Raw genomic sequence first — 25,440 nt, forward strand, 5'->3', positions numbered from 1 at the left:
TTACAGCATGTGATGTAAAGAACAGGTGGATTTACTAGTATCCACATCCCACCTGTCAGACAACATCTGGAGGGATTAATATCTCTTAATGCAACTATCAAATTACATAGAGAATATATTCAATATCAGGCACACAGGATAGCTGCATCACAACCTGCTTATTGCTAAAACTCTCACCTTTGATGAATCGTAGCCTCCAACCCAGGTTTCTACATCTGAGCCGGTCGATCCTTTAATGGTGTCTCTGAGGAACTGGTACTCTTCTGTTGTGTGGAAGGAAGCCAGATTTCCACCGAGAGAAACGCAGAAGATCTGATGAAGGAGGCAAAGTGTGAGACAGAAAAAGTGAGAACATCACTACTTGAACATTACTGGTCTGTGTGTACCAACAGGAAAAACAACAAGGGTTTCATTGGTAATTAACACTTAGTGGGTCGTTTTTTAACTAACGATTAAAGTCCACGACAAAATCCTGTTTATTTAAAAAGAACATTATATTCAGTAAAAAAATAAAAATGTACCTCTGCATCAACGAAGTCCTTTACATCAAAGCTGAACAGGTAACACTTCTGTTCATAATGAGTCCAGCCAGGAGGGCAAAGTTTACAGTCTATAACACAATCACAGATCATTAGATAGATAGATAGATAGATAGATAGATAGACAGACAGACAGATAGATAGACAGACAGATAGATAGATAGATAGATAGATAGATAGATAGATAGATAGATAGATAGATAGATAGATAGATAGATAGATAGATAGACAGACAGACAGACAGACAGATAGATAGATAGATAGATAGATAGATAGATAGATAGATAGATAGATAGACAGACAGATAGATAGATAGATAGACAGACAGACAGACAGATAGATAGATAGATAGATAGATAGATAGATAGATAGATAGATAGATAGACAGATAGATAGATAGATAGATAGATAGATAGATAGATAGATGTACATCTCAACACTAGAGAAATATTTCCATAGAATACAAAATACAAAGAATACTCCATAAATATACCCGACTACTACAACTAGAATATAAAAATCGAAATTATAAAGATAAAATAACTCACTATATTATACATATGGATACTATAAACATTAGTGAAGTGTGCAAGTTACAATGTTTGATGTATATTGTCTTTATGGACAGTCTAACAAATAGAAGCTGTTGAGGAAGGACGGAGTTATCTTCAACAACAACAACTAAACTTAAACATTTCTGTAGACTTCTCAATAAGCAGAAGTTGAGTCAAAGTGGCAGCTACAGTCTTTCACCTCCACCGTTCTGAGAAGAACAACCAGACTGTGTCTCACCTGCTGCCTGTGAACACAAAGAAATGATCGTCAGTAGTCAACTCATCTTGGATTTGAACTTCAGATGTTAATTAACAAACACAGGTTACAGAACGCTGAGTTTTACTGATCTACATTTGTTTTGTTCGCTTCTTTTATTTGCAAAATATTAATAAAAAAGTCATATTTCCATTGTATTAATAATATCAGTCATGTTGAAACGTGACGTTTTGCTCCGAGACTGTTTAAAGTTTAGGTGTTCTCACACCAAAGATCTTTCTGAAATAACTGTTTTAGTGTACATATTACATACATTAGCTGCAGTCCACTGGTCAGACAGAGGACCGCAATGAAATGAAGACTTGATGCCATCTGTGTAAAGACACATCATATTAATGAAGTTATAGATAAGTGCATTGTCTAAATGTGAAACAAGGCATTGTAAAGAACTCTACATGAAAAGGGGATTTCCCCTTGAAGTGAACACTAAATGAAATTTTTTTATTTTTTATTTTTTATTTGACCTTTATTTAACCAGGTAAAATCAATTGAGAACCAATTCTCATTTACAATGATGACCTGGCCAAGAGGCAGTAGCACAGTCCACACAAGTGACACAAACAGCACAGATACAATACAGTATGACAAACACATGAGAAAATGGCTAAAAACAGCATAGGTAAATTAATAAACACTATGTACAAAAAAAGGCGGATTACTGGATGTTCTTTGTAAAAATGGAAGAGAGAGAGAGAAGTGAGGGCTGGTCAGCAAGTACAGCAGTCAACTATGACTTGTTGCAACTTTTGTTTGAACATGTTGAGAGAGGTGAGAGCTGTTAGTTTGAGCGTGTTTTGTAGTGAGTTCCAGTCATTTGCAGCGGCAAAATGAAAGGAGTTATGACCAAACACAGTACGGACTTTTGGAATGATGAGCCTAATGAAGTCACTGGATCTTAAACGGCGATTGCTGTCGGAAATGTGCAGAAGATTGGAGAGGTAGCGAGGGGTCATTCCCAAAATGGATTTGTAGACCAAGAGCAGCCAGTGTTGTAGCCGCCTGGTGTGAAGGGAGGGCCAATCCACCAATCTGTAAAGATCACAGTGGTGGGTGGTGAAGGGTGCACATGTGGCAAAACGGATTGCTGAGTGGTGGAGTGTGTCCAGTTTTCTGAGGGTGGTCTTTGATGCCATTTTATAAATTATATCGCCGTAGTCAAATAGAGGAAGGATGGTCATTTTCACAAGGGTGAATTTGGCAGAGTGTGTGAAGGAGGCCTTGTTTCGATACAGGAAACCCAGTCTAGCTTTGACTTTAGCCAGAAGGTTATTGATGTGTGTGTTAAATGAGAGAGATGAGTCCAACCAGAAGCCAAGGTATTTGTAGGAGCTGACAAACTCTAGCTCCGAGCCATCAGCACTGTAGATCTTGGGAGGGCTGGGGATGATGAGGTTTTTCCAATAATAGTGTAAATAATGAACAGATGAATAAAAACAGCTGATGCTGTGATGAAAGGCAGGAATGAGAGCCTTACCTTGTTGAGATGATCAGGTGAGGTTGCTCTTGCAGCGGTAGCAGGTAGCAGGTAGCAGGTAGCAGGTAGCAAGGTGTCTTTGAGAGGGAAACCCACAGCTTATATACCTTCTCTGCAACGTGTCTCTCTCTGATCACAGGATAATGTTTAATTATTGTAATTAATAAGGAGTAATCTATTGGATCAGACTTGAGGAAAAACCAGAATGCTCTTCAAACAAAGCTAAAAAAACAAAATGGATCCACCGCCTTTGTAGATACCTTCTACAGCCTGTGCTATTCATGTAGTAGAAATTTGAGTTAAGAGTTGTAATTCACAACGGCTCTCCAGACATCTATGGGTGTTGTCTCTACGGCCATATTTGATACAGTCTATGGGATTGCCGTGAAATTTAGTGCAGAAATTCATGTCACTAAGACGGTGAATTCTCAGGACTCTGATGATCTTCTGACTGATCCTCAGGCACCTCCAGCAGGTCAAAACTGTCACAAATTCTGTGAAATCTCTCAACATCTACTGGATGGATTGGTACAGACATTACTACGTTTAACTTACGTTAGCTGAATTTTTGTTTTGTTTTTTACTTTACTCCCTTGATACTTTGCCCCGTGTACCGTCTGCTTTCCGGCTGAACACCTGTGCATTGATATCATGGGGTGAAAGGAAAGAAATTTTCTCTGAATAAAAAACAAATGCATACAAGGAAAGCACCTGTGGTTGAAGCCGCCCTCGTCAAGTGGATTGATAATGCCGGGTCACGAAATCACCTATGTATCGTGATTTTTAAAAAAAAAAATTTTAGATTTTGAAATGTATGTTTTAATGCCAGAATCGATATATTTGCTTCATCTGAGTCTCTGTGGAGGTTGAAGGAAGTTACCGCTTTTATTGTTGTAGTCTGAGTAACGTGATGTCATATCCGTTCCGTATCCGTCAACCAAAACAAACCTCAGCGAGCCGAAACAAGAGAATAAAACGTTGGAGGGTCGTCGTGGATACGACCTGCACCCTCCCATGTTAAATCCAGCATGGTAAACACTACACATCCAGTAAAGGATGGAAACACTTTGGGTTTCACACATTGACAGGAAAAGCAGAGCTAGACAGAGCAGAGCTAAAGCTGCATGCTAACTCTGTCAGGGACAGGAAACGTTATCGTATCGCGGTAACGTGGCGGTGGAGCCGGCCGTCGCTCTCGTCTCCGTGGTCAAACGGGCCGACGCTACAACTGTAGAGCACCCTGATACTGACATGTCTGTTCTCTTCATTGAAACGGCCCCGATGGAGCTGACCATGGATGGATAAAGAGAACGGAGCTGACGGGAGAGCTAGAGACCACCTTGGAGAAGTTAGAGGAAGTAGACACGTGGGACTACGTCCGCTTTTCAAAATAAGGTGTTAACAAAGGGAACTGTAGATACTAAATACATCTATGGAAATCAGACTGATGGATTATATTCACCAGAAGTATAAAACATTACATGTCCCTTATAAATTAAAAAGAAATACCACTAATTTGTGAGGGAAATGTCTTTATTCTTTGATTTTTTGGGTTGCTGGAAAAGATGTGATAAATAATTACTGACAATGATCCTGATATATTTGACTTCAGGACATCTCTGACTACATACATCCTGAAAATTAAAAAATTTTACTGGATTAATTTTAGAGATTTTCCAAATTAAAAGTCCCTAGAAGTGTATGATTCAACGTTTTCTCATGGTCTAGTGGTTTAAAATCACAATAAATCGCAATATTGAAAATCCCAATACATATTGAATTGCCTCCCAAGTATCGTGATAGTATTGAATCTGTAGATAGGTGAATCGTTCCAGCCCTACACATAATGCCTCCAAAATGAAACTTTGCTGATCGGCTCCTCGGCACTGCACCGGTGTCCATCTCCCTCCATAACGCACACACACCCTTAATAATGCAGGCCTACAGCTAAATGTTGTAAAATGACTTTTACTCTGAGGGAGGCAGACTGGGACATCTAGTGGCTGAATACTATCACTACTATCAATTGTACCATTAATTACACATTACACACACACACCATTATGTCACCCTCTATTGCTGCAGGTAAATGTTCAGTCCTGAAAAACACGTGAAACCGACCCAGGGTGGGTTCTGTGAATACAGATGGGAAAAGTAAACTGGCAGACACTTCTTTTGATCAAACCTCTCCTGGGTGTTTGATGAAGATGATTCTGTTTAACTTTGAACATCCTGGTTGAAAAAGGGGACTTGCTCACATGAGTAAATAGGCCAACAGCAGTGCTGCACTTAAGCCCCGAGACCTGTGGGATCGCAGGTTCATCCACCGTTTTACAGCCGCTCCTTTGATCAATTGTCAAAGCCATGGTTACACATACCTTAAAGCGGGTAATGGAGATGCGGCCTCGGTGCTGGAGGTGAGGCGAGAGCGGCGGGTGCTGGTGGACGGTGAACTTCCAAAACGTTCAGAAACTGCATTTCAAACGGCGGACCACGGCAACATACGCCTAGAAGAAGAGAGCGAGTGAGAGAGAGTCAGTGTGTAGAAGAAGAGTAAGAGGAAGAGAAAGAAGAGGAAGAGGAGGAATAGGAAGAGGAAGAGGAAGAGGAAGAGGAAGAGGAAGAGGAAGAGGAGGAATAGGAAGAGGAAGAGGAAGAGGAAGAGGAAGAGGAGGAATAGGAAGAGGAAGAGGAAGTGGAAGAGGAAGTGGAAGTGGAAGAAGAAGAAGAAGAAGAAGGGGACTTTATTAATCGCCGATGGGAAATTCAATTTTTTCACTGTTATTTTACACAGTACACACAGGCCCGAAATACACACACATGCACAAACAGGACCAACACTATATACATGCATTAATGGAGAAATGTCAGAGCGAGGGGGCTGCCCCTGACATGCGCCCCGAGCAGTTGGGGGTTTGGTGCCTTGCTCAAGGGCACCTCGGCAGTAGCCTAGAGGCAAACTGGCATCTCTCCAGCTACCAGTTCAAACTCAGTACTTGGTCCATGCGGGGACTTGAACCGGCGACCCTCCGGTTTAGGGATGCTAATTTTGAAAAATGTTCTTAACCGATAACCGACCCTCGTTAACCGATTATTAACCGTTAACCGACAAGATTAGTGCGTCTCATGCAGCGGTGCGCCAGCTGCAGTGTAGGAGCACAACAGACAACCAGTTCACCGTCCGGGAGCGTTAACTTAGCAGCTACGATGCTGCGTGTAGTGTCGTGGACATGCAGCCACTTTCCCAGTAAAAGTCTCCACCGCACATTTAGTTTAGTTAAGCAGGTTGTCAGCTGTGTGTCTGCCCGGCATAACGATAGCAATTGTCCAACAGTGTGTGTTTGTGCTACATTAGCATCGGTGGCTCTGCTGGTAGCTCCGTGCCCGCTGTAGCCACACACATACGCTCTGTCAGCGCAGCGTAACTTCAGCGAGTTTGCGTCAGAGCGTTTTAACCGATAGCGTTGATCAGTTAAAACGCTTTATTTCGATTAACGGTTAAACGGTTAATTATTAACATCCCTACTCTGGTTTCCAAGCCAAGTCCCTATGGACTGAGCTACTGCTGCACACACACACACACGCACACGCACACGCACACGCACACGCACACGCACACGCACACGCACCATTAGTTATTCATTCACGGCTAAATATTTATATCCTGGATTCCACAGATGTAGTTGCTTGGAAGGAAGTAACTAACACTTTAATTAACACAATATTATGTAAGAGTAATGTAAGAGTATTATTGCGGTATGGCAGGGTTGCCTGCAATAACATTTCATCTTTCGGGTCTGAGTTCTTTCATGAGCTACATTATACATACTTTCGTTTTACCAAAACTTCTTTATGTAGCCAGAACACTGACACTGTGTTTCAGATACATATTTTTCATGGAAAGGTAAACATTGTGTTGCATTTAAAAGGGTTTACTATTCAACATAAATAAATTAGGGATGGGTCATGATTTTCAACTCTTCGAATGGTCATTCAATTCTTAAAAAATAAAATAGTTTCTGCGACTATCAACGTTTTTACGGGCCTGTAGCACATAAAAGCCCCAACCTGAATATTTTTCATGTGAAAGAAGGTTAAGTGGGAAACTGTCTGCCCCAGAGTCACAAGAAACGCCTGGTCCATGTGCATTAATGCATTTTTTTTCCCATGTTGATTTACTTGCAATTTTTAAAAAAATTATAGACTGGTTCCCAATGATTATTGAACAGGAATTTTGCTTGAAATGCACATATTGTTGGTAAGGTCAAGGGTCATCCAACGTCAGAGATACTCTGTGGGTACTGGATTACTATTAGGTGTTTCATTGGTTTTGGTGTGATGTTTTGAGGACCTGGCAAAGATAATTGTACATAGTTGACTTCTTACAGGGGTATAGCCATGTCTTCACTCTAGAAATTGGATGTCCAAAAACATTATGTGCATTAGCACTAACCCTGTGAGACCTCTTAGATCACTGGGCAGTGGACTGCTAGTGGTACCCTAGGTAAAAACCAAACAAGGAGAAGTGGCTTTTAGTCACTATGAAGCACAGCGCTGGAACCAACTGCCTGCTGGTCCTAGGAATGCCCCAACCTTTGTAGTTTTTAAATCCAGACTGAAAACCTGATTGTTCTCAAATGCATTTAATTAAATGTCTTTAATGCCAAAGGCCTTAATATCATTGTATTATTACTATCATGTTAAATATATTTATTTACTTATTCTTTAACTCCTTTCTTTTTTTTTAACAGATCTATTTTATTCTGCTCTTTCAAACCACATTGTCTTAACTTTGAACTGTGTTGTTTTAACTTTGAATTAATTTGTTCTAAATGTGTATTGTATTGATTTAACTTCTCTGTACAGCACCTTGAACCTACCTCTGTGCATGCAACGTGCTTTATAAATAAAACTGCCTTGCCATGCCAAGGAAGTTACAAGACAATAGATTTAAAGAACATTTCCTTGTATGCAAATCACCATCTCTGCACATCTCGTCTTTCAGTTTTTAGCATTTGCTTCCTCCTCTGGTGTCTCTAAATTGCCTCACCTGAGAGAAGTGTTAAAACTGCAATTTTTCTGTGCATTTATTCAGCTTTTGAAAAAAAAAAAAGTTTGATTTTTTAACACTATACAATCTAACCAACCAGATGGTCAGAAAAACCTGGCCCTGTGGGCTTCACGTGCACACACGCTGCCATATGCTCCACATGACATGCAAATGAGAGTAGATTAGGGACGCAACGGATTACAAAACTCACAGTTAGGATCGTATCACAGTTTTGAGTCACGGATCAGATCAGTAGAAAAAAGGGAACAAATATAACTTTTAGATATGCCACAATTAAGTTATTTTGCCGCAGATACATTGACTCAATCGTCAATGAGCAATATCGGCCGATACAGATGTTTTTTGTCATTGTTTTGTAAATTTAAATGTTTTTAAATCCTAAATGTTATCCTTTTACTTTGTTATAGTCATCTATTGTGGTTATTTGCATTCAAACACACAATTCAAATGATTAGGAAATCCATCTGTCCATCCATTTACTTCTAATGATATGTGATTGATGAAAAAATCTTGGCATTAGTAGTTGTAATGATGTATTATAAGCTGCTGTAATGGCAATTTTCATATCTGCAGTCTAACACTGTACCTTTAGATAATCTCAGGGCCTCACATGTTCAACTTCGTCACCATAGGACAGTGACCTGACATTTTAGTTCTCTGTAACTGCAAACAACAGATTGCTGAAATACTTGTTATGTCTTGTGATGCTCTGTTGTCTGCTGTGTGCTGACGCATTGATATACTTTCTATCCTTCTCTTCTTTTCTTCTTTGCACTTATCTTCATGTTATGCTTTAAATGTATAAATACTGACTACTCTTTGTATTCGGGGTTCACTTGCCACAGTCCACAACAGGTGGCTGTGCTCGTGAGTCCATCTGCAGTCCATCTGCAGATGTTTTAGTTATTAATGTATACCTTTTTATTAAATTCACTGAAAGACAAGTTGTTACGTTGGTTTGTGTCTTGTTTTAACAGAAACTGCCACCACACTGCTCAGAGCTCATGTTAGGTAGTTAAACAGGTCATAATTCTCTCTCTATTATTTATTTTATATTGATGTGAAAACATCTTCAAACAAATGTATTCAAGTTTCTCGTCAAAAACTATATTTTAGAAGACTTCAAGACTGCTACAAGACTTCCTCTTGAAAGCATTCATTTCTCCCGAGGACACACGGTGAACGCCATGTTATCGCCGTGGTTACAAATTTATAAGAGGGATACTCCGTTGTCGGACTTCCAGTGAAAGCAACTGAGCGTCTGGCAACCAGCCACACACGAACTAGACACCTGCCATCTGACATTTAGTCACAATTCAGTCCAAAAACATACAGTCCACCAATCAGTGCATTTTAAAATAAAATCATTCTTTTGCGCGGCAATAGATCAGCAGAAAACATAGCAGCAAAATAGCACAGAACAAGAAAAAATGTAGTCAGTAATCTGTTGAATATCTTAGTTATTGATTCGTACCTTCTCACACCAATGCACAACTTCCAATGTGATTATTGTGTGAACAAATCCTTCTGCTTTCTTTCCAGAAGCCTCAAATGTCATCCTTGGTTCCTTGGTAGGCTGATCTTGTTTTCCGTTGGAAATATTAATAAGAATTGTTTGTCATTTCTGATTGGTTGACGTTTGTGATCAGTAACGAGACCTAATTAAAGTCTGAATGTCAAATTTCTAACCATTGCAACACTCATAAATATCTATTCTATTCACATGCCTTTTTAATGATATAACACAGAATAATAATAAGAATATAATGAGAATATACAGTAAATAAATAATAAATCTACATAATAATAATCAACATTAATATTTAGGAAGACAATTAGCCTACGTTTTATTTGACGGGGGGCGTTAAGGGACCTGGATAATATATAGGGGGGCGCTACCCCAAAAAAGGTTGAGAACCACTGGAATAGAGCCTGAACGCACCATAATGGAAACTCTGTATATTAGCTGCTCCGGTGCTACCAACGTCAACTAGCTCTCCTCCTGCCGATTTCAACACCGATTTGTTGTTCACAATGGAGCATTATCAGGGATCGGTGACTAGAACACATTAATGGAGATCTCCCGATCGCATATTTTTACTGAATATTGAACATTTTTATTTCAAACTATGATGGTTAAACTGTGTAGTTATTCCACGGTTCACATGTGTGCCGAACCATGTGGTGATGCGGGGGGTGATCCGTACGGATCAAGGATCAAGGATCAAGGATCAAGGAACCTACTGAACATCGACCGTAAATGCAAAAAACAATGAGTGGTTGTCGTCTTGTTGCAGATAGAAGGGAATTGTGCCAACCAGGAAAGACTCTGAAAGTCAAAGCAGCTATCAAAACCCGATCCTAATAAACATCGACCGTAAATGCAAAAAACAATGAGTGGTTGTTGTCTTGTCGCAGGTGGCAGTGTATTTTGCCAACCAGGAAACACTCTGTAAATAAAAGCAGCTATCAGAACCTCACCTTACTGAACATCTACGTAAATAGGGCTGTGTATAGGCCTGAATCTGGTGATACGATACATATCATGATACAGGGGTAGAGATTCAATATATTATGATAGGGGTGTGAATCTTTCTGCATCTCACGATGCGATTTCAATTCTTTGGGTCACGATTCGATTCAAAATCAATTCTACATTGAGTAAATAGGGGTGCTAATTTTAGGATGAAAATTCAAAAATTAATTGTAGAAAAAATAACCCTGTAAAACTGGCATTTTGTGTGATTTTTAATCGCACGCATTATGTCCATGACCTCGTGTCGGCAACAGACGAGCAATGGCTGATTGAAGTTGAAATGAGGAGTTATCTATACGATACCTCCTCCTCCTGAATAAAAGGTACAAAACATCAGAAGATAGCAAGTACTACTCATCCATCTGTTAAGTGGTTACGTGTCCTGTCTGATCTGGAGCTCACAGCTCATAGGAAGGTGGTTTGTTTACATGACGTAACGTAACGCTTGCTGTTAGGATACGCTGTCTTCCTCTCTGTGGCCCAGTTCTTTCCATCATTACGGTTGTTGTTGAATTATTCCTCGTTCAGCTTGACTGAACGTTACATTTCATTTTCAGTGTCACTCCCTTCATGTGGTGCATTTAGTGCGTGTGAGGCGGTAGTAAAAAAAGTAGTTCAAATCAATTTTTTTGAAGTTATGAATCGATTCAGAATCTTAGAAGATAAGAATCACGATTCTTACATGAATAGATTTTTCCCATACCCCTATATTGCGATATATTGTGTTACTGTAAGTAAGGCAATATATTGCGACTTTTTAAATCTAATTTTAGGATAACTGTCATGGTATAGAGAACACACAACCATATGCACAAAATCTGAAATTAAAAAAGTCACTACGTCACATGGCTACTATGTGGACTTACTAGGGATGTCACGAGAACCGATACTTCGGTACCAAGTCGATGCCAAAATTCTAAAAACGTGATGGTTCACTTTTTCTACAGTACCGAAGGTACCGCACGATCAGGGTCCGAAATTAACACCCCCCAAGCGCCAAATGCAGGTAGATTTTCCATTTGGCGAGTAACTCTCTGAAGGCTATCCGCCACACTGGCAGGTAAACATTTGTAACAAACCACACGCTGCTTCTGTCCTCTGCTCTCCGTGTCGGAGTTTGACACACACATGCACACACAACAGCGCCATGCAATAGAGTCGGAGATGTTGGGTTTGTTTGCTTTTATATATATATATATATATATATATAAACTGGAAAAAGTTCGGAAACTTGTGTTTGGTCGATTATTTCATTGCTGTTACAATGCTAATGGTCATTGTATTTTACATCTTTGGAAAGCCTGTTTATTTACCTTTGCAATGATGTCCAACTTGTAAAGATCATGCATTTGTGGGATGAGCAGCACAGCTGATTATGTGGGGAGCGCCCAAGAAAAATTTGCCAAAATGCTCCGTCAATGGTAAACAGTGTATTATCCTGTTGGTGTTGACTCTTGTTTTGAGTTGTTTGGTGGATTGGATGATTGAACTCTCTATCAGTAACAAGGAACAAACAAGACATATTGGCAATTTTACACTTTATTCATTTAATACACCGTCAGCAGCCTCAGTAGCGGTGGAAGATCCATACGCAGCCACAACAGCCTGGCACCTCCTCCTCATGCTGGTCACCAACCTGGTCACACGTTGCTGTGGGATGGCGTTCCATTCCTCAACCAGGATTCGTTGCAGGTCAGTCAACGAGGTTGTGTTGGTCACTCTAACACGTACAGCACTCCCAAGCTGATCCTACAAGTGTTGAATTGGGTTGAGGTGTGGACTCTTGGCAGGCCGTTCCATTCTCTCTACTCCCACATTGTGGAGGTAGTCTGTGATAACCCTGGCTCTGTGGGGGTGAGCGTTGTCATCTTGGAGGATGAAGTTAGGTGCCAGATTGTGGAGATATGGGATCGCTACTGGCTGCAGAATCTCATCCCGATATCTCACTGCATTGAGATGGCCTTCAATGATGACAAGCCTTGTTTTGCCAGTGAGGGAGATGCCGCCCCACACCATGACACTTCCCCCACCAAAAGCTGTTACTCCATCGGTTTAACAATCAGCATAGCGTTCTCCACGTCGTCTCCATACTTTCACCCTGCCATCCAACTTTGGCAGACAGAACCTGGACTCATCACTGAACATGACATTCCCCCACATGTTCAGGTTCCATTGTCTGTGTTGGAGACACCAGCGCCAACGGGCCTGACGGTGAAGGGCAGTCATTGCAGGCTTCCTGGTAGCCTTATGAGAATACACTGTTTACCATTGGCAGAGCATTTTGGCAAATTTTTCTTGGGCGCTCCCCACATAATCAGCTGTGCTGCTCATCCCACAAATGCATGATCCTTACAAGTTGGACATCATTGCGAAGGTAAATAAACAGGCTTTCCAACCATGTAAAATACAATGACCATTAGCATTGATACAACAGAGAAATAATCCACCAAACACAAGTTTCCGAACTTTGTTTTTCCAGTATATATATATATATATATATATATATATAGAGAGAGAGAGAGAGAGAGAGAGAGAGAGAGAGAGGGTGTGCGTGTGCGTGTACAGCCTCTGCTGTTTTCTTACAGTCATTGAGCTATAAAGTCTCATAAATAAAGTCTCATCATTTTCCTTTTTTTTTTTACCATGGTATGGAACTGGGTATCGTGAATCGTGGAAATTCACCGGTATTGGTATCGACTACTAGATTTCTGGTATGATGTTAGTTTTCTGGAATGATGTTAGTTTTCTGGATGATAATCCTAGGGATGTCGCATCCCTAGGACTATCATCATCACACATGAATACTGTTTAAGGACCTCAGTATGCAGAAATATTCACCATCATCTACCGTAAATGCAAAAAAAATGTTTTGGTTGTTGGTTCGTTGCAGGTGGAAAACGCCCATGTCCTGTAATTTTAGCTTGACATATTCAACATTCCAGGCACACAGACTGGGTATAAATACATGTTCCATCCTTTTCCAAATCATACTGTTTGCTCATCCTCTCTGCATCAGGCATCACTACAGCAAAGGTAATACTACATAATACTATTTTGTAATACTTTCAAACAAATTTTTATGTGACAATTACAGCTGAAATAGCTAGTCAACTAATCAGTAAGTTTAGCTGGATAATTATAAACTGAACAGACTGAATTGACGTTCTATAGACATAACAATGAATGAAAAATCAAAAAGTCTTAATAATTTTTTGATGTGGAAACAATAATGGTAAATACATAAATATCAATGTCAGACATTGAGATGCCTTTGTAAACATTTTACCACAGATTTTAACATGTTTAACTAGTGCTACTTACAGTGTAACAGAATAGATACTAGAATAGGATTAAATACCTACAAGCACACATAAAATACATTTATTCTGTTTAATGCTTTTCCACAGATGGCATCAGGATTTCGCTTGGCTTTCTTCCTCTGTTTGGCCAGCGTACTGTTGATTTCAGAAACTGTAAGTAAAATTTTAAACACTTCTATATGAAATTGTTCAGGATAACGCATGTCAAAATGAAAATGAAGAATGCAAATACCAAGCTGATTTAAGGAATGTGTTTTTTCGTGTTCACAGTGGTCCTGCAGGCGAGGTTGGTAGCTCTGACTTATTTATACTTGGATGTTGTATGTAAAAGATACACTGTCACATCTCAGCTCTTATCAGATTATAGCCATATCCCGTTTGCTTTTAGTAACATAACAACTGTGTTGCAGGCTGTCCTTCAGGTTGGACTCGTTATGGCTCTCGCTGTTTTTACGTTGTGACCGCTCAAAGGAATGTGGCTGCTGCAGAGGTACCTACTTAATCACTCTTCATTGGCCTGCAGGTTATTCATGATCATATTTATGTTGTTTAGTTGTTTTTCTCTCCTATCCTTCATCTCTTAGTTCTTCTGTCTCACTCTTTCTCCCTCATCAGCGCATCTGCATTACTCTTGGTGGGAACCTGGCCTCAATCCACAGCTACGGTGAAAACAATTTCGTTAGGGGCCTGATTTTCCGAAGGTATCGCTCATATCCAAGAACCTGGATTGGGTTGCATGATGCAATGAAGGTGAGACCATTTTAGACTCGTAGACTTGTTCTAGTACAATCAATGATGAGTAACGTGTTGCTATGTGGAAATTAATATGTGCTCACCGAATTATATCTCAATTTAATCTAGATTAATTAATTTAGACAAAAATGTCCACATGTGCAGATTACCTAACTGAAAACCAAGATGGCTAAACTGGACGAATTACTGTTGATGAAGTTTTAATGTGCATCAACAGCTTATGAATATGGTAAACTGGTACAGTGCTGGTTTAATTCAAGGCCACTATAATTTGGCTTTTTAACCATAATCATAATGCTTCCCTAACCTTCAACAATAATTAGAGTTGGATTTTTTTCAAAAGGATGACGATGTGACCACAGTAGGGCTGCCAACGAATATATTAAATTTGAATATATATATTAAAATAGAAAATAAACAGACATTCAAATTTGAAAATGAAGCAGCACTACGGCGGATGTCTGCCTCGCAGGACTGCATGATGGGAGTCACACAACCCTAATTTTAAAATATGAACCCTATATAACCAGTAAATCAGTAATCTACAATTAGTGCAGTTGTTGTGAAATCACCTTTCTGTTCTAGGAGAGAACGTGGATGTGGACGGATGGTTCGAGGGTTGGCTTTACCCGCTGGGCTCGTCGCGAGCCTAACAACAGAAGAAATGAAGACTGCACCGAAATTAACTTTAGAAGTACATATATTATTTCTTTACTTCCTGATTTTGAATTGAGCGTTAGCATGGATACGTATGTTGTATTTCTATTACTGTTCATACGCTTGTCTTGATTTGCCTGAAGTATACACATTTCATTAGAGACATTTAAATGCACTCTTTTATGCTGTTGAACTCAGTGATTCTTTTCTTCTTACAGGATACTATTGGAATGACGAGAAATGTCACCGCAGGAGGCCTTTCGTTTGTGCCAGGAGACTGTGATACATCCCGCCATCTGCTGTCATATTTACCATTACGAGACCACTTCCGCTATGACGACGTTACTTCGCTAAAAGCCAACATGCTCTAATGCTTCACTTCCAATTTAATGCCTCCATATCAATAAATATCTCTCCTGATTATTCATTATGAATAGAATAAACCTGACATCATATCATAATAAGTAAACTGATTGAACTGTGATTAAAAAATAGGCTTTTTATGACGGTGGGGGGATTATGTTTTTTGTGATTCTTTTATTTACTGGCATATATTAACACAATTTAATATGGGTGACAAGAAAATCAATATGTAAACGAACTACAATGAAATAAAATAATCTGATAGCATAATGTGTTCCTGGTATGAAATCATTCTCCATTTTATCTGTTATACTTTAATTGATATGATTGTTTATTATGATGTTACTTTCTCTTTGATGATACTTTGATAGTAGCATTATGTATGCTTATTACAAGGCTCTGTTGAATACTCGATTGTGATTGGTCAATCACGGCGTTCTACGGTCTGTTATTTCTTTATAGCAGACCGTTGCTATGTGTAACAGACCGTTGCTATGGGCGCAGTTCTGATGTCGGACTCTGGAAAACTGTTTTTGTCTCAAATTATTGATTTCTTAAGTAAGTAGTTCTGTAATAAGCGGGATAATGTACAGCTAGCAGGTCATTGTTGTGAAATAAACTCCTTCAGGGCGATGAAAGACCACCCCTCCGCTCCGTCTCTGCGGGTTTATTTCACAACAATGGCTGGCTCGCTGTACATTATCCCTTACATATAACATGCACTAATAATTCACTTCCAATTTAATGCTTCCAAAGCAGTAATTAGCAATATCACTGTCCTGACTATTCATTCTGAATAGTTTAAAACCTTTCACCATATCATCATTACTAAACTGATTCAAAAACATGCTTTTTATGAGGCGGGGAGGATAATTTTTCTTGTGATTTTTTTCATTCAGTCATATAATAACACAATTTCAGATGGGTGAAAAAAAATAGAATAAAAAACTACACTGAAATAAAATATAATCTGACAACATAATGTGTTCCTGATATGAAATCCTTCTCCATTTTACCTGTGTTAGTTTGTGTGTGTGAACATCATCACATAGAGTGCAAATGAAGCAGCTGATCACACCAGATGTTGGCTCAGATCATTCATCAGAACAGTAATGCATTCATCCATTACAAGCTGTTAATCAAGCTGATTAAGTTTCTCCCAAAACCATTTTACTGCTTCTTGAACAGATTAATAAAGGATCTCTGAAAAAGTAAACAAACCAAACATCTTGACGCTGTTGCACGGCGCTGTTGTGTGTGTGTGTGTGTGTGTGTGTGTGTGTGTGTGTGTGTGTGTGTGTGTGTGTGTGTGTGTGTTTCAAACTCCGACACACAGAGAGGACAGAAGCCTTCAGAGAGTTACTCACCAAACTAAGATCTATCCACATTTGGCGCTTGTTATTTTCGGATCACGATTACAGACATCGTACGGTACCTTCGGTACTCTAGAAAAAGAGTACAGTCACGTTTTTAGAATTTTGGCATCAACTTGGTACCGAAGTATCGGTTCTCATGACATCCTTATACCAAACCTCTGACTGTAGCACAGGTAAATACAAGCTAAAGCTCAATATTTCTTAAAACCTTAAAGCGCCTCAACACAAAAGTCCAATAAAAGGGATGCACAATATATCTGTGGTTGATATTTTATATATACAACCTAGCAGACAGGCTGTATACCTGCCTCTGCAAACTCCAACCAATATTGGAATTTACAGTAAAACTATCAGATGTATACGTAAAACACACACATTGTCATTTCAGACAATCCAAAGATAGATTACAGTGAGAAAATACCCCGACGTCTATCATACGTGCCGGTAGAAACGGCTTATGCCACTATGATAACCGGTTAATGATTTAAAAGATTTATGCTGAATAATAATTAATATGCCATACGTATGCCTAGTTAATGTTAATGCAACGTGGAGTTTTATAAATGTGTGAACGCATTTTATTATTAAACATGCAAAAAATAATACAAGTACTATTTGGTTATTGGTTCTAAATGTATGTCATCGATTAGTGAGACTGGCTGCAGTGGCTAGGAGGCTAGCTCTACATAAAAGGACAACAGAAATGAAACAAAACCAACATAAAATAAAAAAAACACACATAATAAAAATAAATAAATAAGTAGATAATAATAAAAAAGACCACGTGAGAGAATGACAATAATTTCACTTAAAAAAACGTTAAAGATATTCCATACGTTCATTGTTTTCATTGCTTTTTGTTTTGTGAGGAAGATATAATTCCATTTCTTTATTTAATACAAAGAAATTAGGCTTTTTTTGTAAATTTACACGTGAATGTGGAACTTCACGAGAATTAAAATTAAATGTATAGAGTTACCTGGTCATCTTGCTGCAGCTGATGGTGGATGACGTCAGCTGATGGTGGATGACGTCAGTTGGTTGAGCAGTTACTGTTAACATTAGCTCAGGGAGTTGGTGCTAACTTTGGTTTAAAATTGTCTTTCAGGAGATAAAAGTTGAAAATATGATCACACTGAAGACTAATGAACTTCTCAGCAACATTTTAAGTGACTTCCAGTCGATGTCAGGCGGGTTTAACGGTAATAAACACATTAAAGACTCCAACAGGCAGGAAACCGCTGCACCGTGCCGAGGAAGAGCCAAAATGGCGCACGATTTCTTCTTCGCTGGTGGACTGGAAAGCTGCTCAGCTGCATCCGTTTGTTCTCAGTGCTGCAGCTGGTTCTGGAGGACTACCGGTGGCGCTGTCATCAGATATAAATGAAATAATAATGGAAACATGTAGAAATATTATCAAATAAATGTGCAGGTTCATTTGAAAATAAATAAATGTATTTATTTGACAAATTACTTATTTTTGTATTTATTTATTCCCCATTTCCCTCCACTACTGGTGGCCACAAACTGTAGATGTTAATGATGCTAATACTTTTGTAATTTTACTATTTTAATTTTAACTAACATTTTGAATGCAGGATTTTTACTTGTAACAGAGTATTTTTTCATTGTGGTAGTACTACTTTTACTAAGGTAAAAAAAAACATTAAAAAAAACTGTAAATTAACTTTAAAAAAAAAAGTTATTAAAAACTACTGATATGCAGAAAATATCAGTAAAATATCCCCCACAAAATTTGTGAAATATCCCGAAAATATAAAACAAATCATGAGTTACAAATCATGAATTACTCCAAAAAATATTAGAAAAATATCCAGAAAATATTAGAAAAGGTATTTATAAAATATCCCAAAAATGTTAGTCATGTCAGTAATGAAAATGAAACCTAAAATCTCTCAAAAAATCTGATTTGTTTGAATAAACAATTTCCAGCAACACGAGTTCTGCAATTAATCATTTATCATTCATTTAGTTTAGTGTTCAAATGTCAAATGAAGTGCCATGTTTTGGTTTCATCATTCTTTTAGCTCACATAACCTCTAACTACATTTGGTTTTGGTTGTTTTTTTAGTGTACAAACTTTTTTTAGCAATGAATTTATGTTTTCAAGCTGACTCACTAACTGCACCTGCTAACCTGCTTTGGAGGATTAGATTAAAACCTGTTAACTGAGTGATCACTGACCTATCAGATCACTGGATTCATACAGGATCCAGGCTTCCCATTCCCACTGTGGTTTTAAAACAAGCTAAAAACACAAAATAAATGATTATAAATGCATTTTAATTATGAAAACTTTCTTTCATTCTTGTGTCAAGAGCTTTTAAACTCTTATTCTATCACTGCATCTCAAGGTAACATGATGGGACTTTGTGATAGTAACAGGAAATAAAAAATAAACCCTCTGTTGTTTTTTATTAAAAAAAATAGTCCACACACTGTTAATCAGATCCCACGATTATAAATACATTTTGGTCAGGTAGACCTCATTAGGCATTAACTACTTTTCTCCTCCTCTCTTGTCTGGCAGCTTAACTTTATAATGTTGTTCATCAGCAGACAAAAACAACTCGCTCCATACCAAACACATATACAGTATATTATAACTGATTTATAGCCTTACTTTTAATAATCTGAAATTATTTATTCTATTCCAGTTATCTGATTATATTGAATCAATTTCACTGCGATAACCAAATTTTCCAGTGAGTATCACTGTTTCATCTAATGAATTGTAATGATGTTACATGTCATGAGCTGGACCAGTAACCCCAGTGTTACCAGAGCCAGTTATCCAGGATGACCAGTAACCAGGTAACCCAAAGACTGTTGAAGTTGATTCGTGGTTCAGGCCTCTGGCGTTGAATCTGGAAAGTCATCCCTCTTTTCACAACATTATACAACACTAAACAAAAAGCTGTGGATGAATATAAAAAGGTTATTATGTCAACTAAAGACATAAAATTATACAATAAATAACATTCACACTGACACACCTGGCAACAACCTGAGGTTTGGAGATGACTGGAGGGATTTGAACCTTCAGGGATAAAACAACATCTCTGAGAAAACACATCAAAAACTCAGTTTTTAAAGAAGCAGCCGGCGACGGAGGATGAGAGGCAGTAGTCATGTCCATTTACTGTCATTGCATTTACACGTTGATACAAACAGAGAAATTAAAACGACACAAAACTGAGGCTGAACTATGGAGGACCACGAGACACGTAAATAGTAATAAAGAATTTAACTGATTAATAACTAATTGTACAATAAAAACAGGCATTAATAAAAAAAATTACAAATGTATTTATTAGTCTATGAATAAAAGGACTAAATTAAAGTCATACAAATAATTAATTATTTGACATTTTATTGGGCAATAAAAAGAATTATAAAAAGAATTTACAAATGAAATATTTACAAAAACACCATAAAAGAGTCAATAAATACATAATTTAAATAAACATTAATAATTCCTAAATTAAAATGAAAGTTGCCCGTTTAAATGCCTGATTAAAACCTGTATTCTTAATTAAATTTGTGAATCCAAGTATTTATTTCTCTTTAACTGCATTTTCAAATAGAATTTTAAATTCTATTATTTATTTCTAAATTCTTAATGTATTTTTAATTTATGTACTTGTTGACTGTTTGTAATTTATTGATGGATTAATATTTAATATGTAAATTATTTTTATTAAATGTCAAATAATGAATTACTTTGTAATTTCATCCTTTTATTAATATTAATATATTAATAGATGAATTTATTGTACAATTAGTTATTAATCATTTAAATGCTTTATTACTATTTAAGTGACTCTTGTGGTCCTCCATACTGAACAGAGAGAAAAACAAAAAAAATACAAACAGCATAATTCTCTTTTCTTCACCCGAGTTCTTACACAAACAAAAATAAAAAGCTTCTAAAATCAAATAAGCAGCTGCACATTTTTCTTGAACATTAGATACAATTATTAGCTTTTTACACTCAGCTCCACTGTTACTCATGTTGGCACATTGAGACACAAACGGCAACCAACTCAGAAACATGATGAAATCTGTACGAGGTCCTGCTTCTGGTTCATCGCACTAAATCATTCTCACAAATCACAGACGTGGAAACGAAGAGGAGAAACCTCTGAAGCCCCAAATGAGCTCAGAGTTCACGTTTAGTTGGTTTTTACTCAATTTTAAGTTGTGAATCGTACGTTGCTTCAACCTTGACTTCAGTCTCTCAGCACAGGAAGAATGAAGTTAAAAGACTTTTGCTCAGAAAAAATCATCAACATTTTCTCCTTCAATAGCTGAAAAGAGGCACTAAAGGTTGGAGGAAGTGTGGTGATACTAGGGGTGGGAAAAAGAAATCGATTCACCTATGTATCGCGTTTTGTTTTGTCGAAGTTTGAAGCTGAGAGCCACAGACAGGAAGTCAGAAAGTACCGAGAGACGCTCTGACACATTGTTGGTTTTGGTCTTTTCGTGGAATAAGTTGACAGACGATAATAAAAATACAGCCTTAACCTGAAAATGAATAAACAAAGCCGTGAATACAGACACCAATTAGACACCTTAGCTTTGATTTAACGGGCTTCATCCTGTGATATTGTTATAATAGTACCGTATCATGATCCCGGCTCGATCCACAGATTGTGGACTATCACACATTGTGTCAAACTGTTGGTGATTATTTAACCAAATCATACTCACGTAATGATTTGGGATTGACTTTGGTACCTTATTTTAATCAAAGACAACTCTGTAAAGTCTAATTTAATAATGAAACATGGAGTCTAGACGCATCACACTACTTAAAAGTAGCACCAGTGAGCCCCAGTGAGCTAGCTAACGTTACAGCTCAGGTGAGGAGGACGCTATTATTGTTTACATCTGGCGCTGTGACAACGGCGAGCCTCTCGTCCACGAGTAGATGCACGCACAAATATGTGTTTTTGACTTTGGGGTGAACTGTCCCTATGAATATATGAAGACGGTTTTGTTTTTGAGTTATTGGGAGATTTATGAAACACTTTTTTCCCTTTTTGAACATGAGATGTGCAGCTGGTTTGGGGCTTTGAGAGAGGAGCCGACCGTGTGGCGTCCGGAGCTACGCGTGACGCTGAACACACTTTTCCCAGTTTACACCAGACCGACCACCGCTCTGCAACTTAAACACAAAGAAGAAGAGAACATACAAGCGTGCAGACACACTACAGATACAGCCAACGAATCCTATGTCAAACAAAATGACACAAATCTAAAGTTTTTTTTAGAAAATGACAAATTAAAACTAGTAGAAATATTGAGTGTAATCATCAGTGTACATAACAGTACTATGGCAGCGAGCGAGGGGAGGAGACAACTTGTTGCATTAACTACAGGGCAGTTACAAGTAGCACTTCACGTTAGCATCATTCCAGGTGTGGAAACACTTTAACTATTGTACTGAGGCGGGACTCACTGTGGTGCACCAGTACCGTACCAGTACTGAACGTATACCCATACCGAGCAGTTAAATAGCAGATATTGCTGTTTATTATTGGCTAAAACACACGAGGATAAAACCAAAGGAAGTGTTACCCTGCTCTACCTCTTCCACCGAGTTGGACTGCAGCGCGGCCTTTCACAGAAACAACCTCTAGCTTCTATTACTCTTTGTTAAAATGATGACTCCTTCTACAGAAGTGGGAAACATCTACCAGTGACCAGATGTTGTGTCTCTACCTGCTGCTGTCATTTTAGATACCAGCTCTGCTGCACACCTACTCATCAGGAGCTAAAGGTTGTTTGTTTGACAAGACCAGTTTTATGTTCCTCCTCTTCCTCTTCCTCCTCTCCTCTGGTTGGGTTTGTGGCCGCTGGCGTGCGGCTGCAGTCGGAGCCTCCCCCCGCGAGGCCGTCACACGCCGGTGCAGCATCTGTTCTGGAAGAGCTGCTCGACCACCGAGGAGTCGGCCAGCGTGGAGATGTCGCCCAGGTCTCGTTCGTCACAGGCGATTTTGCGGAGCACCCGTCGCATGATCTTACCTGCGCAGAGCGGAGGACAGAGGTGATGGTGAGCTAATCTTAAAGGAGTGTGTGAGATCAAGCGGGTGCCAGGCTTGTAGAAAATCTAAAGTGGCCGACATGAAAACACAAACGAGGAAAAGCACCAAGCTAAAAACATACTGCCGCAGAAACATATTTTCTCCTCATAGTTTTCCATCGTTGCAATCATTTGATGATTTTTGCAATCGAGTTTTTGAAATTTGGAAATGAAACTAGGGTTTAGTCACAGCTCTAAATATGTTAGTGTTCATGATCAGTCAGGTTTGGCTAAATCTCCTCCTCCACGAGTACAGCTAAAATAAAAACCTGCTTTATTCTGACCGTCTATCTAACTTAGGCGAGGAAACTCTGTCTGTGTGCCTTTCACATCCGTCCGATCTACTTCACATTTGGCGGGCGTATTGCTGGGGACCCAAAGACGTGTAGCGTCGAAGTTGGAGCTATGTGAAGACGCGTGCAGCAGCAGGGGGCGTGGCTTCAGGGCTCTGCAGACAGAGTCGAGCATGTCGTCTGCAGCGGGTCTTTACAGGCCGCGGCTGGATGCTGGATATACTAACGTTACAACCAAACTCTTCTTCACTTCGCTGTTGAGTCAACGAGCGGTTCTTGAAAACGCTGCAAGGAGAATCTCCTAGGGCCAAGCAATCGGCCCGCACACGCTCAGAGCAGCTACAAGAGCATGCACGCCCCTCCTAACAACGCTGCAAGCAGCAATACCTGGAGCCATGCAGAACGGGCACTTCACTAGTTTACTGGAACTTTGGTAACTTTACCAGATCTGGTCTTGGGGAGTCCTGGAGCATTCTGGATGAAGTCTGGTGTAGCGATGGCACCGATCTTCTCCCGCACTGCGAACACCAAAGACAACAAATCACATCACAATCTGACTTACACGAACTGTCACCGAAAACCAGGTTTTACTGTAGAACTTAAAATGCCTTAAAAGAAACTCAGACACAACTAGAATCTGTGGTAGAAATCGTTTCACTGAAGCCCGTTTCTTTGCATATTTTATTTTCTTCGTTCATGTTCTGTGCACTGGGGTCAGAATTAGGGTTGATTGTTTAAATCTCCTTTTTCTCTACCCCAAACAATTATTGTGGTTTCAGTGGAGAAACCCCTCACAGGTTCTGCATTTAGCATAACACATATGCTCAAGTCATAACATGGGATAGGGGAAAAGCAAATGTATTTATGTAGCACAGCCGAGTTCACCAACCTTGTCTTTTGAGCTCTGCCTCCAGCGTGCGGTTGTACGTCACTCCATCAGTGAGAGTTACGAAGCAGTAAAGGCTCTCTCCTTTGACAGGATGAGGTCTGCCCACCACGGCGGCCTCGGCCACGGCCTCGTGCTCCACCAGCGCCGACTCCACCTCCGCCGTACTCAGTAAGTGACCTGGAGGGGAACGACGGGGACAATATTACAGATCGACTTGTAGTGGAGGCATCGTCAGAGACTTTCTCCTGTTTGTGTTCTCTAAGAAGCTGTGTGAAGTCTCCGGCCTTGAATACCTTTTTGTACGGATACTTTTAATACAAGAACAACAACAAAAAGTGAAATGTAAAGTAAATGTGAATATTTTCTGGTTTCTTTACTTCTCTAGGACGGTAAACTGAATATCTTTGACATTTTAAAGACCAAACGACTAATCGATTAATGATTAAGAAAATAAGCGACAGATTCATCGACAATGGAAAGAGCGATCAGTAGTTGCAGCCCCAGTTTGCCAGTTAGCATGCAATGTCTGGGGGATGTGTTGTCAACTATTCTCAATGGAAAGTGCTTAATCATGTCATTATTTATTATAATATCATATATGATATCATAATATCAATGTCGTTCTAAATCCATCTCTATTCTAACAATGTTTTATGAAGGTTGTTGTGTAGACGCTGGAATAAACTCACTCTTAAGAAAATGTATTTTGAGAAAAAAACTGATATAGCAAATTAAATCACTTAGAACAGGAACAAAGGAGAAAGGGTTCATTGGAAAAACAATGCATAGATTTGTAATAGTTTTGTTGCTAAGCTTTGTTTTGTTTTGTTTGTTAAAGGTCATGAAATGTTGCCTTAACTAGAGAGAAAGTCGCTCAGTTGGGGAAAATATCTTATAATTTAACTCCTGTTAAATATTTGTTTTTGGATTAATATTCACAAAAATGGGAAGAAAAAAAGCAAAGAAAGCAGGATGAGAGGGTCGTACTGTAAAGGACAGAGACTGGTCGGTCTTACCGGAGACATTCAGCATGTCGTCTATCCTCCCCGTTATCCAATAGTAGCCGTCTTTGTCTCTACGGCAACCTGGAAATCAAAAACAGTAAAGTTTAAACATGTGTTGTAAACATAAAGCTTCCAACAGCAGCACACCGTGCACACTGTGGTTTGTTGTTGAGGACTGTAGTTGCACTGGGAGGCGGTGAGAGTTCTTTAGAATAAAAACAGAAA

At 38.9% G+C, this 25,440-nt stretch overlaps 1 protein-coding gene and 1 long non-coding RNA gene across 4 annotated transcripts in view; both read right to left on the reverse strand.

Annotated features, from left to right (window-relative positions):
• Window positions 1-177: 177 nt before the first annotated feature.
• Window positions 178-18,352, reverse strand: LOC141772041 (uncharacterized). The gene is made up of 4 exons (XR_012594820.1): window positions 17,900-18,352; window positions 16,912-16,987; window positions 5,223-5,351; window positions 178-312 (listed from the first exon to the last, which is right to left on the reverse strand). It is a non-coding gene; the product is annotated as an uncharacterized LOC141772041 (long non-coding RNA).
• Window positions 18,353-20,059: 1,707 nt separating this feature from the next.
• The window catches only part of LOC141772028 (acetyl-coenzyme A synthetase, cytoplasmic-like), a 32,714-nt gene continuing 27,333 nt past the window's right edge, over window positions 20,060-25,440 (reverse strand). For all 3 annotated transcript variants that reach the window (XM_074642676.1, XM_074642675.1, XM_074642674.1), the window contains 4 exons: window positions 25,228-25,296; window positions 24,212-24,388; window positions 23,766-23,840; window positions 20,060-22,971 (listed from right to left, as the gene is read on the reverse strand). In XM_074642676.1, coding sequence (XP_074498777.1) covers window positions 22,844-22,971; window positions 23,766-23,840; window positions 24,212-24,388; window positions 25,228-25,296 — 449 coding nt within the window. In that variant the 3' untranslated portion in view covers window positions 20,060-22,843. The remainder of the gene's footprint in view (window positions 22,972-23,765; window positions 23,841-24,211; window positions 24,389-25,227; window positions 25,297-25,440) is intronic.

Source organism: Sebastes fasciatus, chromosome 8 (assembly GCF_043250625.1).
Source record: "Sebastes fasciatus isolate fSebFas1 chromosome 8, fSebFas1.pri, whole genome shotgun sequence".
Lineage (NCBI taxonomy): Eukaryota > Metazoa > Chordata > Actinopteri > Perciformes > Sebastidae > Sebastes > Sebastes fasciatus.